The following is a 14003-nucleotide window of genomic DNA, read 5'->3' on the forward strand; positions in this document are numbered from 1 at the left end:
TGCCGAGCATAGGCTCAAATTTGCAGCCCTTCACCGGCAATGGTGACGTCTCCATATCAGTGAAATATTCTGGAGAGGGACGTTAAATAGTATACAATCAATCAATCTAAGGAATTAGTGTCAATCCTCTACATCAAAGAGCGTCTGACTTGTATGCATGATATAAATTGCGTAAATGTGTTAATTGAAATTTGAGTGAATCCCGTATGTTGTGTGAGAGAGTCAGTTTTGTACTGGACATTCCATCATCAAGAAAATATAGTTTTACTCTGGACTATTCCGAGTTACCAAAACGTTTGTGTGTGTGTCTGTGTGTGAGCTTTACAACCTGTCTTTGTTCTCTGTGACTTGATTTGATTTATTTTTCAAAATACAAACTTTAACTTTTTATTGCTTGACTTACGTTTAATAAATTTTCATCACAAGTTCACTTGTGTTACTTTAACCAAATATATTCTATTAAATTAATGATTCCATCGTCTTTGTTAACTTTAAATTGCTAGAAATATAGTGTAAAAATCCAGAATGAAATAAAGAATGTTAAAAATGACATTATTAATTGTCGGAAATGCAATGCAAAATTCCGGAAATAAAATGCATTCATTTAATTTTCGATTTTCATGAGAATTGGAAACGTCACTTCCACTTACAATTTACTGTTTATTTGTATCTGCTAATTTAAACAACATCGCAATTTTTTCTGATATAAAGCAATTAGAATAACTTGATATAGGCCCGTATACATGTAACGATTGCGGGGAGACGGGGCCTAAAAAATTCTTGTACTACATGTGTACCTTTCCAATAATAGAATCATCCTTACAAATCAAAAACATGTTGCAGTATTGATATCCCCAATTTTTTAAATAACGAGACTATAATGGACTTCACAAGGGTAGAATTTAACATTAATTTATGTACATGCGCAATTAAAATCACTATCAAAATTGGCAGAGTGATCGATAGGTCATCCTGTGTCACCTATCAGTGTAACCAATGAACTCGTCCAGATACCTGAGCAGCAGAGAAAAGCAGCACATTTTATTCATTCGTCAAAGAAAAGAATCCGACATTTAACACTTTTAAATCTTTGAATACACATACACGTTCAAGAAAACCTTTATATTTGTGTCTAGAAATATTCTTACGATTAACGCAAATAATCTAGGACTCGAGTAAAAATCAAAGAGCGGTACTGTTGACCTCATGAATGTATATAGGTCAATGTGCGATCGATGAACGGCTTTCATAACAGTACACACACACAACAGTCAGGGTCCGCGGAAAATTCACGATGCATGAATTAAATGACAGTGAATTATCTTAACAATGCTTAAGCTTGAATTATTTTTTTTTTATAAATAATAATGATAATGCTACATTGAATATTAATCGAAGGAAAGATGATAAGTATTTTCCCCCTCCCCCGTCTTGTTATTTAAACTTAACACAAGAAGAAAGTTGTCTCTGAATAATCTGTATGACATCCAGCTAGAGAATACGTTAAAAACTTATTTAAACAAAGTTAAACATTCAATTTAGCTATAGGTATATTATTCTTGTCCACCCTATTACATTTATTTCAGTTATATACGTGTTATACGCATACGCACATAGAATTCTTCTTCACTTGCCGTATAAAATCACTTACCTGTACATGGATTATAAAGTTTTCTGCTCATTTAATAACACATCACTCGTACAAAATAACGTTTTCATGAGATCAATAAGATGTTAAAGAACCCATTTCATATGATAACCATATCGAAATATTTACCGTTTTTGAGTTATAGAGCAAAACTTTCAAGGTCTTTCAAGGTCCGTAAATCCCTAATTTGAGGGGCCAGCCCCTTTTTAATGATGTCAAATGATAGATCTTAAAATTATGCACAATATTTGTTCAACATGTCTTAACAAATTATTTTTACTTTAAAAGATACATATGGAAATATATATCAATTTTTGCGCTTTAAGGCATTCTCATTTTTGACCCCTATCTAGCACCGTTTTGAGGGCAGAAATCGAAAAAGAAAAAGCGATGTGCACAACTTCAATTCTTCTAGTATTTGAATTCAGTAGAATTTCTGCTCCAGCTTTTGTCGTTTCTGAGCCTTTGTCTGGAAACAAACAGTACCAAATTTTCATTTAAAGGGAAATAACTCGAAAGCGGAAGATAATTTTTGAAAACATTCTAATTGAGTTTTGTAACGTTTAAAAACTCTGAAAATTTGAGCGAAATCCGTTAAGAAATGAGCGAGTTACGAGGTCTCAAAGTTGGCGTCTAGGAAAAAAAAAGAATAATAGGAATAATCTTAACCATCAGAATCAGTAGAAGGTCTTCCGCCTGAGCAGAAGACCTTAATTATTACTTTAGTCATTTTGAATCCAAAACGCCCATGACGCAAGTTTTTTTTCACTTCCATTTCAGCAAAATAAAGAAATTCACTGAATGGTAAAGGACAGCGGTATCAAAATTTATGTAGAATAGAAAATAGTTCCTAAAAAAAGTGTTCATTTTATACATGTAACTCTTCTCCATATTTAAAAGAAGATGCAACTTTATCTTTAAAACATAGGCCTATAACATATGTAACACAGCAGAAATCCTTAGAGAAAGGATCAAGTGGTAGTGTACTAACAAGAAAACGGTTTTGTCCAATACATTTTCCAACATATGTTTTGTATGGCTACATTAGATATTTTCTTTCGATTGATTCTACACTTCTTTTCTAACATGAACCTAAAAAAACTTGACTTGCTTCTTAATATAAAGAAAAAATACACAAATGAAACGATGAACTAAATTATTTTCTTTTTACGCCTTTATTTTTTTCCAAAACAAAATCTTTATGTGTCATTTAAATCTTAAACATGAAATGTTCTTTAAATTTGGAAAGATAATTGATACAAATCAAAAAGAAAATAATCAACTTACCAGATATAGAATTTTGTATGATATTTTGTGAGTTTTCGAGGTTAGACAGTGATTGAAGCATTGTTTTATTTGTTGCAATTATATCATTGTTCAAGTTCTCCACAGAAGTGTTCAATCTCAAAGATATTTGCTCATATTTTTCCTGCATCATTTCAGGAAATTTTTTGTCAATTTCCAAAGTATGTTTATTTAAGTCCAGAAGGGTAACTGACAGGTACCGAACTTCCACTTTAAAATCTGCAAGTACATTGCTAGTGTTTGTCTCGAAACGTTCTCTTTTCTCTTCCAGTTGTTCCACAACCTGTTGAATGTATTCGTCGACTTTGGTGAAATTTTCTGTAACAGCTCTGAAAGTTTCTTCATATCGCCCGTTTTCAAGCTCAAGTCTTTGGTTTTCTCTTTTCAGTTTTTCAACCTCCTGTTTTAAGGCGGTCACTTCTACGTCTGTTTCCTGCTGGGATGTTTCCAATGTCTCCATATTTTTCTTCAGATCCAGCATGTCCTTCATTAAGGCGTGTACGTTCTTCACCAGTGACATTCTGATGATTGTTTCTTGGTTCAGCAACTGTCGGAAGACGTCCGTAGTTTTGGATTCCGAATCACTGATGTCCAGTAAAGATGAACTGTTGCCACTGCTGTCTGTGAATATAGACAATCCATTTATTTGTATGAGAAAAGCAAGCAATAACGTAAACAGTAGTGCTTGCTTCATCTTGAAAATCTGAGAAGGGATAGCGGACCAAGAGAACATTTAGCTTTATATACATTTGCATATAAACTTTGACCTTTTCTATTGCATGACACATGCGCAAGATGAAAATTCGTTAAAACATGAGTTGGCAAATATTAAAAACTGTTTTCGACTCTTACTGACGTAAGTTAACTTCCTCTTTAATGTTTTTGCTCTTTTTAATAATTTTAATAATAAAGTTAAAAGAAATTCTTCTAGAAGTAAAATCCAAATGAAGAAGAGTTGAAATGTACGTTTATCTGTTTAGGTCAATAGAAAAAGCATCTACACGTATTACGAAATTTTCTTAACTATTAAAAATGTTTATTTTTCATTGATTTTTCAAAAAAAAATTATTTTATTTTGGAGTCGGAGTTGGGATGGGTGTCTTTTCATTTTATAGAAAAAGGGAAGTTTATCCCTAAATATATGACTGCTTGTTTATTCATTGCTTAACGAAGCCCGATCTACTTGATCTGCGCGTACGTTTTAAAGCAGCATCTACTGAGGCACGTCACAATACCTTTGACTGCCGTCACAATTGAACACAATAACGTCACAATTAAAATGACGTCAAACTGCGCTAAAATGTTTCTCTGATCTTGCTTACCTGGTAGCTCTATAGACTGTGCATTGAAAGCTGGCATCTCTGTTATTTACATTTTTAACAAAAATATTTGTTCAAATTAATAAACAACTTTGGAACATAATTTATTTTAAAGTATGAATTTCTTGGTACAGATCCATTAATTTTATCTTGTTTCATTTTAATTTGTGAGTTTAAAAAAAACAAACACTGAAACCAAAAGTAAACGATTTTAGTCTTTCTCCTTGAACTTTTTGAAGTGTTTATACACACTCTTTTTATTGCGGACTTAAATATGCATGGATTGTCTTCAGTTTTTAAAATATTTAGTAAGTCTATGAATCATTTAAATGCAAACCCGAAATATTTTATTTTTCTATATATTACATGATATTAGAAAATATCGTAATTTTTTCGCCTTCACACACACACACACACACACACACACACACACACACACACACACACACACACACACACACACACACACACACACACACACACACACACACACACACACACACACACACACACACACACACACACACACACACACACACACACACACACACACACACACACACACACACACACACACACACACACACACACACACACACACACACACACACACACACACACACACACACACACACACACACACACACACACACACACACACACACACACACACACACACACACACACACACACACACACACACACACACACACACACACACACACACACACACACACACACACACACACACACACACACACACACACACACACACACACACACACACACACACACACACACACACACACACACACACACACACACACACACACACACACACACACACACACACACACACACACACACACACACACACACACACACACACACACACACACACACACACACACACACCACACACACACACACACACACACACACACACACACACACACACACACACACACACACACACACACACACACACACACACACACACACACACACACACACACACACACACACACACACACACACACACACACACACACACACACACACACACACACACACACACACACACACACACACACACACACACACACACACACACACACACACACACACACACACACACACACACACACACACACCCCCCCCCCCTCCTCCCTCTACCCCTTTTTCCCACATAAAATAACGTCGCTTGTTAAGAGAAAAATAAAGAATGAAGAGTAAATGATTTCATAATGTAAGAATTATTTACTTTTTAGAAACTAATACAGTATTGCAATCGTTTGCTGGTGTTATGTAAATCCATTGCGACTTATAAAATAATTATACACTGAATTGACGACGGATTTTTTCCGTCATTTCCTGATCATGACAACGAGCACACGGCGGGTGTGACCGGTCAGCAGGGGATGCTCACTCCTCCATGGCACCTGATCCCACCTCTGATGTTTCGGAGGTCCGTGTTTACTCTGCTCTTATTTTGTATATTGTTTACTGAACTTTGAGATTGAATACTGTTCGTTATCTCCATATCCTTCTTGGGAAGAATATATCTAAATTTTGTGTTTTGACATGCCCCCTTTTCACTGCAATAAAGGCTACCTCCAATTTTCTTTTTATATTTTATAAGAAAACTGAAAATTGCATGATATATGTGAAAAAAAGGAATTTCATCATGTATTTTTTTATTTCAAAATTTCTTTGTTTATTGGAGAGTTTTAGTATGTAATTGTGAATAAAAACACGACAAATGGTCCATATATTGACAGTGGCCCAATTTGACTACAATAAAGGCAAGGTAACAAAATTTTATTTTAATTTTTCTTAGCATAATATATACAAATATATTTCCAAGAATTAAAAATTGTTATCATTCCGTTTTCGTAATTTTCAACTAGGTCGGGCCTCGTTAAGCCTTTATGCCTTTAGCATTTGAAAAACGTCTACTTCCAGGTTGAAGTGTTTAAGGGAGAGAAAAATAATGCCTTAAAATGTGCTCACAATACACTTTTTACATAGACCGTGATAATTTTAAGAAATGTTATCTTATAGTCTCTTTTCAAGCCTTCTATATAAACCTTAATGTATTCTTCATGCAGTAAAAGCATTGAATTACGCATGGTCGACAACATTCAGTTTATGATTCATAAAATTCTAGTAATTTTGCCTTTGTTCATGATATGATCTTTACAAATATTCCATTTATAATTTCCAAAATGACTTCAACCCTCTTCACTCCTTTCTGCTTTGAGTTTGAAAAAAAATAATTAAAAAGTCAGTTATAAAGTGGACATTCAGAAAGTTTAAGGAAAAATACTCAGCCGATTCATTTTGTAAATAATGGTCTATAAAAATAAGTATGTAAAAAGTCAGTTATCATTTGATTTCATGATAGATTTTATTTGCTGACAAGGTTAGTGTATCGATCACAGAATTTGCAACATGAAGGCTTTAAACGAGACTGTTGATATCCTTGTTTCATGGACTTCTTTGTCAATGACTTTATTCTAAAATTTCTCATACATGTATGTAGAGCATTTTCTTGCGTATCGATCAACTGAGGGACACTAACCCCATATGCATGTAATAATGATATATTGTTACATATGATATATTGCTATTGCTATTATAGGTAGAGGAAGTTGACGATTGAAAAGTTAAAGTTATCACGTTTATCATAAGACGTTATTGTTAGCTTATCATTAACGTCTTTGCGTAATAAAATATCCAAATAATAACAGATGTGTCAGTGTCTGTGTATCTTTTATTTCTCTCATATAAATATTTTTTGTCTTGCAAATTTTGCTTCATATCAATACAAAATACCTGGTAGGTTTAGATTTGCTTATAATTGAACAAAATTGATACTTATGGCAATTTCGATAGATTGCTAGAAGACCTGATCTTCAAAATCAACATAGACATTGACAATCAGAAACTCACTCTCTTCTGCGTATTTGTGTGTACAATCAGAGTGATTTTTACAAATAAATTTGAAACTAACCAATGACAATATTATTTTATCTAAGAGTTCCATTTGAATTGGAAAGCAGATGTAATCGAAAACAATCTATCAGACAGATCTGTACTTATTCAGGTACATGTTTTTTATATATTGCATTCAGTCTTTAATATCTAACTTTCAAAATATTTCTCTCTAATTTCTCCTAATGAATAAGAAAAATGACAATATCTCATGAATTAGCATAGTTTGCTGCTGAATTGGTGAGAACTGGGTATTTTATTTAAATGATAGTTCACTGAAGTAAAGTTGAGGCAAGTGAAAAAAATGTTTAAATATAACATATGAATTTCATTTTTTAAGTTGATGAGGAACATGAACTACAAAGCTTTTCATGAAATATGCAGGCGTGAAGTTCATCTTCTCTGGTCTTTTCAATACTGAAATTTCTTAATTGACGAGTGAGTCCTTAGCTTAACATTATTTATGCACACGTTCTGCACATTATGCTTCGTCGCAAACCGAATCAACTTGCCAAGACTAGATGACATTTAAAAATCTATATCCATAGTATTTTTCACTAAACACTTGTTCTTAAAAGTTCCTCGAAGTCTGGCAAATGCCCTTCTTCCACTGAGGACAGATTGAAATCTATTAAAACTTTCGGATATGCACTGGACACAAAGAGGCAAAACATAATCTGATTTATTAAACTAGAAAACCGGAAAACCTTGTAATGGGTATTCCTTCGCTGTAATGATTTGACCCACTTTGACACCTTGCCCACACTCTGTCTCCTTGTTTGAGATTCAGTGTCACCATATTGGATCCAGAATCGTAAAAATCTTTACGCCGCCCCCCGTCAGACATTGTCATCACCTTTGCTCCTCCGTTATGTACAATAGATACATACAATGTGTCACTGCTATACCCCTGGGCACTGATATAGAAGTCATACTGTCCGGCCGTGGGGGCGGTAAAGATCCCTGTACCTGGGTCGTATCCACCTCCAACGTTATTGATGACCACAGGAAATACTAGTGTACTTCCGCTTCCGGTAACTCCATGACCAGCTGTAAAGGCAACCTTCTTGGACGAGTCTAAAAGAATGTAATAATGTTGGTGTAGTTTTCGTATAGCGAAATTAGTATGATAGAAAAAAAATTCCTATAGCTGACTTCATAGAAGAAATATCATTATACTATTGTTTATAAGAAACACGAGATAATATCTTTCAAGCGAATTTCATGTTGAAGAGTTGTTCAATAAGATATGATTCCTTCAATAGGACCCCTGATTTATAGAAATTGATGCATACATTAACACAATCTTTCTATCATTTCAAATTTTTTATTATATTGCATTTATCTCAAAAAAAAATTTACTGATGGATATTCATTTTCATTGATGACAAGCTTAAGTAACATTTTATGCTGACTACCGTATATACTCGCCTATAAGTCGGTTATATTTTTTAGGTTATTTTGGAGGTGTTTGCCATTAGCCCGTTTATAAGTCGGTACAACTTTTTGCCAGAATAAGTTGACATTTTTAAATCAATACATAGATGTTTTAGCCTGGTTTCAATTTATACCTTATTTAACTCGCTCAAAAGTCGGACATAGACTTTGAAGCAAAATTTAACAAAAATAAATTGACTTATAGGCTAGTACGAGGGTTTATCAAAACGTTCGTGGGCTGAGCCTACAAAATTAATACTATGTATAGTCTGTGCTTTCAAATTTATAAGGAACATAAAACAATTAAACAAAAGAAGAAATGTTGAAATTTTGAGCGTGATATGTTCATTATTTGCCAAATTATCATGAAATAAAAACGACATGATATGATCACCTAGTGCCATCGCCGTTTAGTTTCAACATTGTTGTTCAATGTCCACTTATTTTAATGAGATTCCCCAGAGATAAATAAGGACTTATATCCATCTTTTTATATGATTTTACAATGTCATGAACAGCGGCTTTCAATATAATATAATATTGCAAATGAATTTATACATTGGGAGAGATCATCGCTTGATTGTGTAAACACATTTTGCTGTTTGGAGATTAATTTCTACAAAACATTTTTTGACGTGATTGATTTTTCACATCTTGACTACAAATCAAAATTACTTGTGCATCCCTTTTCTCCCTGACTCTCTTTTGGCATTAAAAAACAAGTAGTCTGGATGTATTTTATTTCTCCGTAACCAGTTAAAACATTTACTAATTTTTGTGATGTAATAAAAATATTATTAATTTTGTTCTTTCTCAGTTATTGTTTTATATTTACTGATTGAGCCATAATTTTTCATATAAAGTAATTGATAATATAGTATTTATTTATTAAATCTTACGTGAGCACTGAGCACTGAACAAATCATATGTTGCCCTCATACCGAGTCAATAACTGTATATTACCTTGGGGATTATCGCGTATCATCGTGCCATCACTTCATCGACTTCGCGCCATCGCACCATCGCTTCATCGTTATGGCATTATTGTGTCATCGCATTATTGACCCAAACCTCGATTGTGCGATGATGCGATCGTGATATATGTGACCCTATCCAGATTCCATACATTACCCTTGTTTGCCAATACTGCAACCAAAAGTGTGCGGTGGGGGGGGGGGGGGACAACTGGACTTTTAATGAACCTTTCCTGTAGAAAAACTTAAGTCTAGAAAAATAAGTGGGGGAGGCCATGTAAAGATAGTTTTTACAATGTTTACCGGCATTTTTTTTTTAATCAAGGTTTGCAAAATAATATGATAAACAGCAGCATTTTCTGGCCAACCGAAGGGGTTTGACATGCTACTGTCTCTGTTTCACAATGGTGGTAAATTTGCTGTATGACCCTGTGTTAGTATCGACCCTTATTTTGGAGAAGCTGTCTGTCCCTTCCTGACTATGCACAGGGTTTCAAATAAATTTGAAAATGTTTCCTCAATGTTTTTCTGTCATCATTTACCTGTTTACCTGACCTAATGATCAACATTATTCCTGTAAATCCAATTTTCCGTACTTTCTTTTAATAGTTTAATAGTATATTATGCAAAGCAGAACACGGAAAAACAATAGGTATTCTGACTTCTGACTACGTCGATTTTTATTATCATCATCATCTTTTCTTCTTGATTTTATTTTCCTTGCTGTTTTCTAGAGAGAAGTCATGTTTAGTTGTCAGTTTGCCATACAGGTTTTTAAGTTTTTCTATAGTAAAACACGAAACATGAAACAAATGCCAAACCCTGTGATGTCTTTCATTTCGAGTTCAATGAGAGGAATTTTATACATCTCGGCCCAATGACACCTCTTCATGACGGACCGGCCAAGATTTGAGACTATACGAAACCTCGGCCCAAGTAAAATATTATATATGTACAATCCCCGATGTCACTTTTATCAATGATCTCTAATTCTAATTGGTGCTGTGTCAAATTTTGTTTCTCAGTTATTTTAATCAATGAATAAAAGAATTGAAAGAAATCTTTATTGCAAGCAAGACAGTATACAAATAATTTTAGCTCTCAAGTGTTATTTGGCGACTGAAACTTACAAAAGCTAAGTATCAAATAGTTAATCCAAGAGACACATAAAAAGAATAAATTTCCAAAATATGTATGAGAAATGAACTAATATTCTACAAAAGCAAAATTAGTTGAATTAACAACAAAGTTGTTTAAGGACGTTCGATCCTGAGATTTTGAGTGGATTTTGGTCATGTCCTTTATTTATAAAATTCTGCATCATTTTTAAGTTCTAACATTAAATCTGAATTCTACAATGCAAATTGAACTATATTCATTGAAAATGAACTGTAGCGCCAAAAGAAGCATATTAACCCTTGTTTTTCGATTTGAATTTTAATTAAGCTATGTATGTAGAAACGTCGTTAAAATGTTTATGCTAGTCTTAAAAGTGAAACAAATACCAATTGGTCTCAAATAAAAGATTAAAACTTCTGTTTTTAGTTTTGTAATATTTTAAAACATAATATCTGAACTGATCAGTTTTAACCAATTCCTTCTGAAGACATCTCCAAAATAAATTTCAAATAAAACTTTTTTCTTTACTTTTCACCTTATCTTTATCACGTAGATAGTTTCTTTTCCAAACTTAATAGTTAAATGTAAAATCAAATGTCAAATGAATCATGAAGATTATCAATAGTTTAAAAGAATACTATGAATTTCATGGGGATTTAAATTTTGTGATTTTCGAGTCATTAAGAGACCCACGAATGTATGTGCTACAAGAAATATAATTCACAGATATTACTAATCAACAATTCTTCATCCTGGAAATTAAATTCCCACGCACCCATATTTTCCATTAAACCACGAAAGTTTGGCTACAAGAAATTATACGATTTAACAGTATTCTTATTTGCAGTGATCCATTTTCATTTAAAATGCAACAAAAGTCATTCATTTGTAAAGGAACATGCATAACCAATGCCTATAGCATGCAGTTTGAACTTTCTCATATTTAATTACATGTTTATGAGAAAACCGGAGAAAGTAGTAATAGGACCATCGTAGTAATAGCCTGAACCATGGTGATGTTTGATCCACACCGCGTCTCCCTTCTGAATAGTCAGTACCACCAGATTGGGACCTGCGTCGTAATAATCATCATTACTGTAACTATAAGCCATAGTTCTCACTTTTCTTGATCCATTCAACACAATGTCTACATAAATATATTGCCTATCATAACTTTGAACATTCAGGAAGAAGACGTACATCCCGTCGGTAGGAGCAGTAAATATTCCGTTACTTGGGTTGTATCCATTTCCTTCATTGGTGATTACAGAAGGAAAAACTAGCGTTCCACTGTTCCATGATGTGCTGGTGGATGACACTGAGGCAGAGAAACCTACATTCTTTGTCTTACCTACAAATTCAATTGAGGTTTAAGGCCTTAATTGTTGAACTCAAGATGAAATGTGTCCAATTATTTGAAATTATGTGCGATAAAAAAAATTGATTTCTTGACTGGGATGATTAAAAAAAATAGAATTAGAAGTTTCCTCCTCCTTTCTTAGGAAAATACGATTTCCTTTCTTAAAACACATCTCTAGTCATCATCTTTTATTAAATGAACTTGAATCAAAACGAGACGTGTTTTTTCATGTCTTCTAGCATTTTTTTTTTATCTTTGATTACCTTGGTATAAGGATCTGATTATAAAATCATATTTCTTTAAAAAGAATATTTGCATTTTTACTAATATTTTTGTAAGGAGTAAGAATAGGGGCTTGATTAGGCAATTGCTGCATCCTGCAAAGTATCACATTTAAAGTACTCATTTACAAAATTAAAAAAAAGACATTATTAAATAAAAACCGAAATTAAAATACATCACCGATGTCATCGGAGTCAAAAGCATTAAAATGTTTTTGTTATTTCCACGTTTATATTAAACTACTTCAAATGAGCACTATTTCATTACGTTAATGACCGGAAACAACGAACAATTAACAACAATAATGGATTCCGTTTGAACGTTGTGCCCATTTCTGTAAAATTAATTCCTTGTAGAATATTCTGTCATTTCAATGAATCATTTAAACCCGAGGGTTCCTAGCAAAGTGGAAGGTTTAGACAAGATGGTCGTACAGGCTATATCTTGTTCCATTGTAAATATAACAGCTTGACATGAATTGAGAATTTTTCTGGAGTTTGAATCATCACAGCAAAATCTGCGAGATAAATATCTTACATCTTGATTTTTGTGGAGAGAGAAAGTACCTTACAGAGTGTTATACTTTTTTGTGTGAAATATACCCTCTGAAATACTAGTAAACCGAAACAAATTTACATTTTTCTGAGGGATAAAGGAAAGTTAATTAACTTAAATAACAGTTGATTCCACACAGAATGAATTCAGCATTTTTTTCCAGGTTACAAATTTCACTTACCACTAACGAGACTTGAAACATTTGTCAATGATCCCTGAATAGAGGCAATTAAGGAAGATAAGTTTCCTTCCTTTGCCTTGGTCCTCTGTAACTCAGAATCAAGTCGTTGGTTTTCTGTTTTGAGATGCTTTAATTCTGCCTCCAGCTGAGAAATTCCGGATCCCGTGGTTTCCTTTAATGTCAACACGTCTTTCATCAGGGACTGAAAATTACTCGTCAGGGTTTGTACAGTATTCGTTAAAGACATCCGGATTATGCTCTCTTGATTAAGAAGGTGACGGAAAGTGTCTGAATCTTTAGAATCACCATCAGTCACGAAAGTTCTGGACAAGCTTCCATTTGTTTGGTCTGACAGCAATGAGAGAGCAATTAAAAATCGACTCAAGCTACAAAATATGCACATTCTTAGTATATAAATCATATTTTCAGTCTTCTGTGTAATATCCTACCTAAATGTAGCCTGCAAAATATAAGCAAACACAAGGTTTTATATGTGTATACTTGGGGTTCTACTTGAGTTCACTGCTCAACAGTTGGATGAATTTGATTGGATATATGTAAGAAGAATCCTGTCTAATGATGTCAGTAAGAGCTTACTAATTTTTTTGTGATTTGATTATGTATTAGACATACATATTCCAACATTCCTTTTAGAAAATGAGTCTGTTTATTAAAAAAAAATTACAAAATATATTTGAAATATATATGAAAGTGTCTTACGTTCATGACTTAATCAGTGTATTCAATTTGTATTTTTGGAGAGCTTAATCATGTTTATAGTGCCAGGTAGTGGTGTTTTATTTACAGTCGATTTGCAATCGTTATT

At 33.4% G+C, this 14003-nt stretch overlaps 2 protein-coding genes across 3 annotated transcripts in view; both read right to left on the reverse strand.

Annotated features, from left to right (window-relative positions):
• The window catches only part of LOC134236474 (uncharacterized), a 77449-nt gene extending 73794 nt beyond the window's left edge, over positions 1-3655 (reverse strand). For both annotated transcript variants that reach the window (XM_062718658.1, XM_062718659.1), the window contains exon 1: positions 2936-3655. In XM_062718658.1, the coding sequence (XP_062574642.1) occupies positions 2936-3647 (712 nt within the window). In that variant the 5' untranslated portion in view covers positions 3648-3655. The remainder of the gene's footprint in view (positions 1-2935) is intronic.
• Positions 1-13687, reverse strand: part of LOC134236478 (complement C1q-like protein 2) — a 67414-nt gene extending 53727 nt beyond the window's left edge. Inside the window, exon 1 of the mRNA XM_062718661.1 lies at positions 13181-13687. Coding sequence (XP_062574645.1) covers positions 13181-13598 — 418 coding nt within the window. The 5' untranslated portion in view covers positions 13599-13687. The remainder of the gene's footprint in view (positions 1-13180) is intronic.
• Positions 13688-14003: the final 316 nt, after the last annotated feature.

This window comes from Saccostrea cucullata, unplaced genomic scaffold, assembly GCF_032062105.1.
Source record: "Saccostrea cucullata isolate Sc308-1 unplaced genomic scaffold, CSIRO_AGI_Scuc_v1 ctg424, whole genome shotgun sequence".
Classification (NCBI taxonomy): domain Eukaryota; kingdom Metazoa; phylum Mollusca; class Bivalvia; order Ostreida; family Ostreidae; genus Saccostrea; species Saccostrea cuccullata.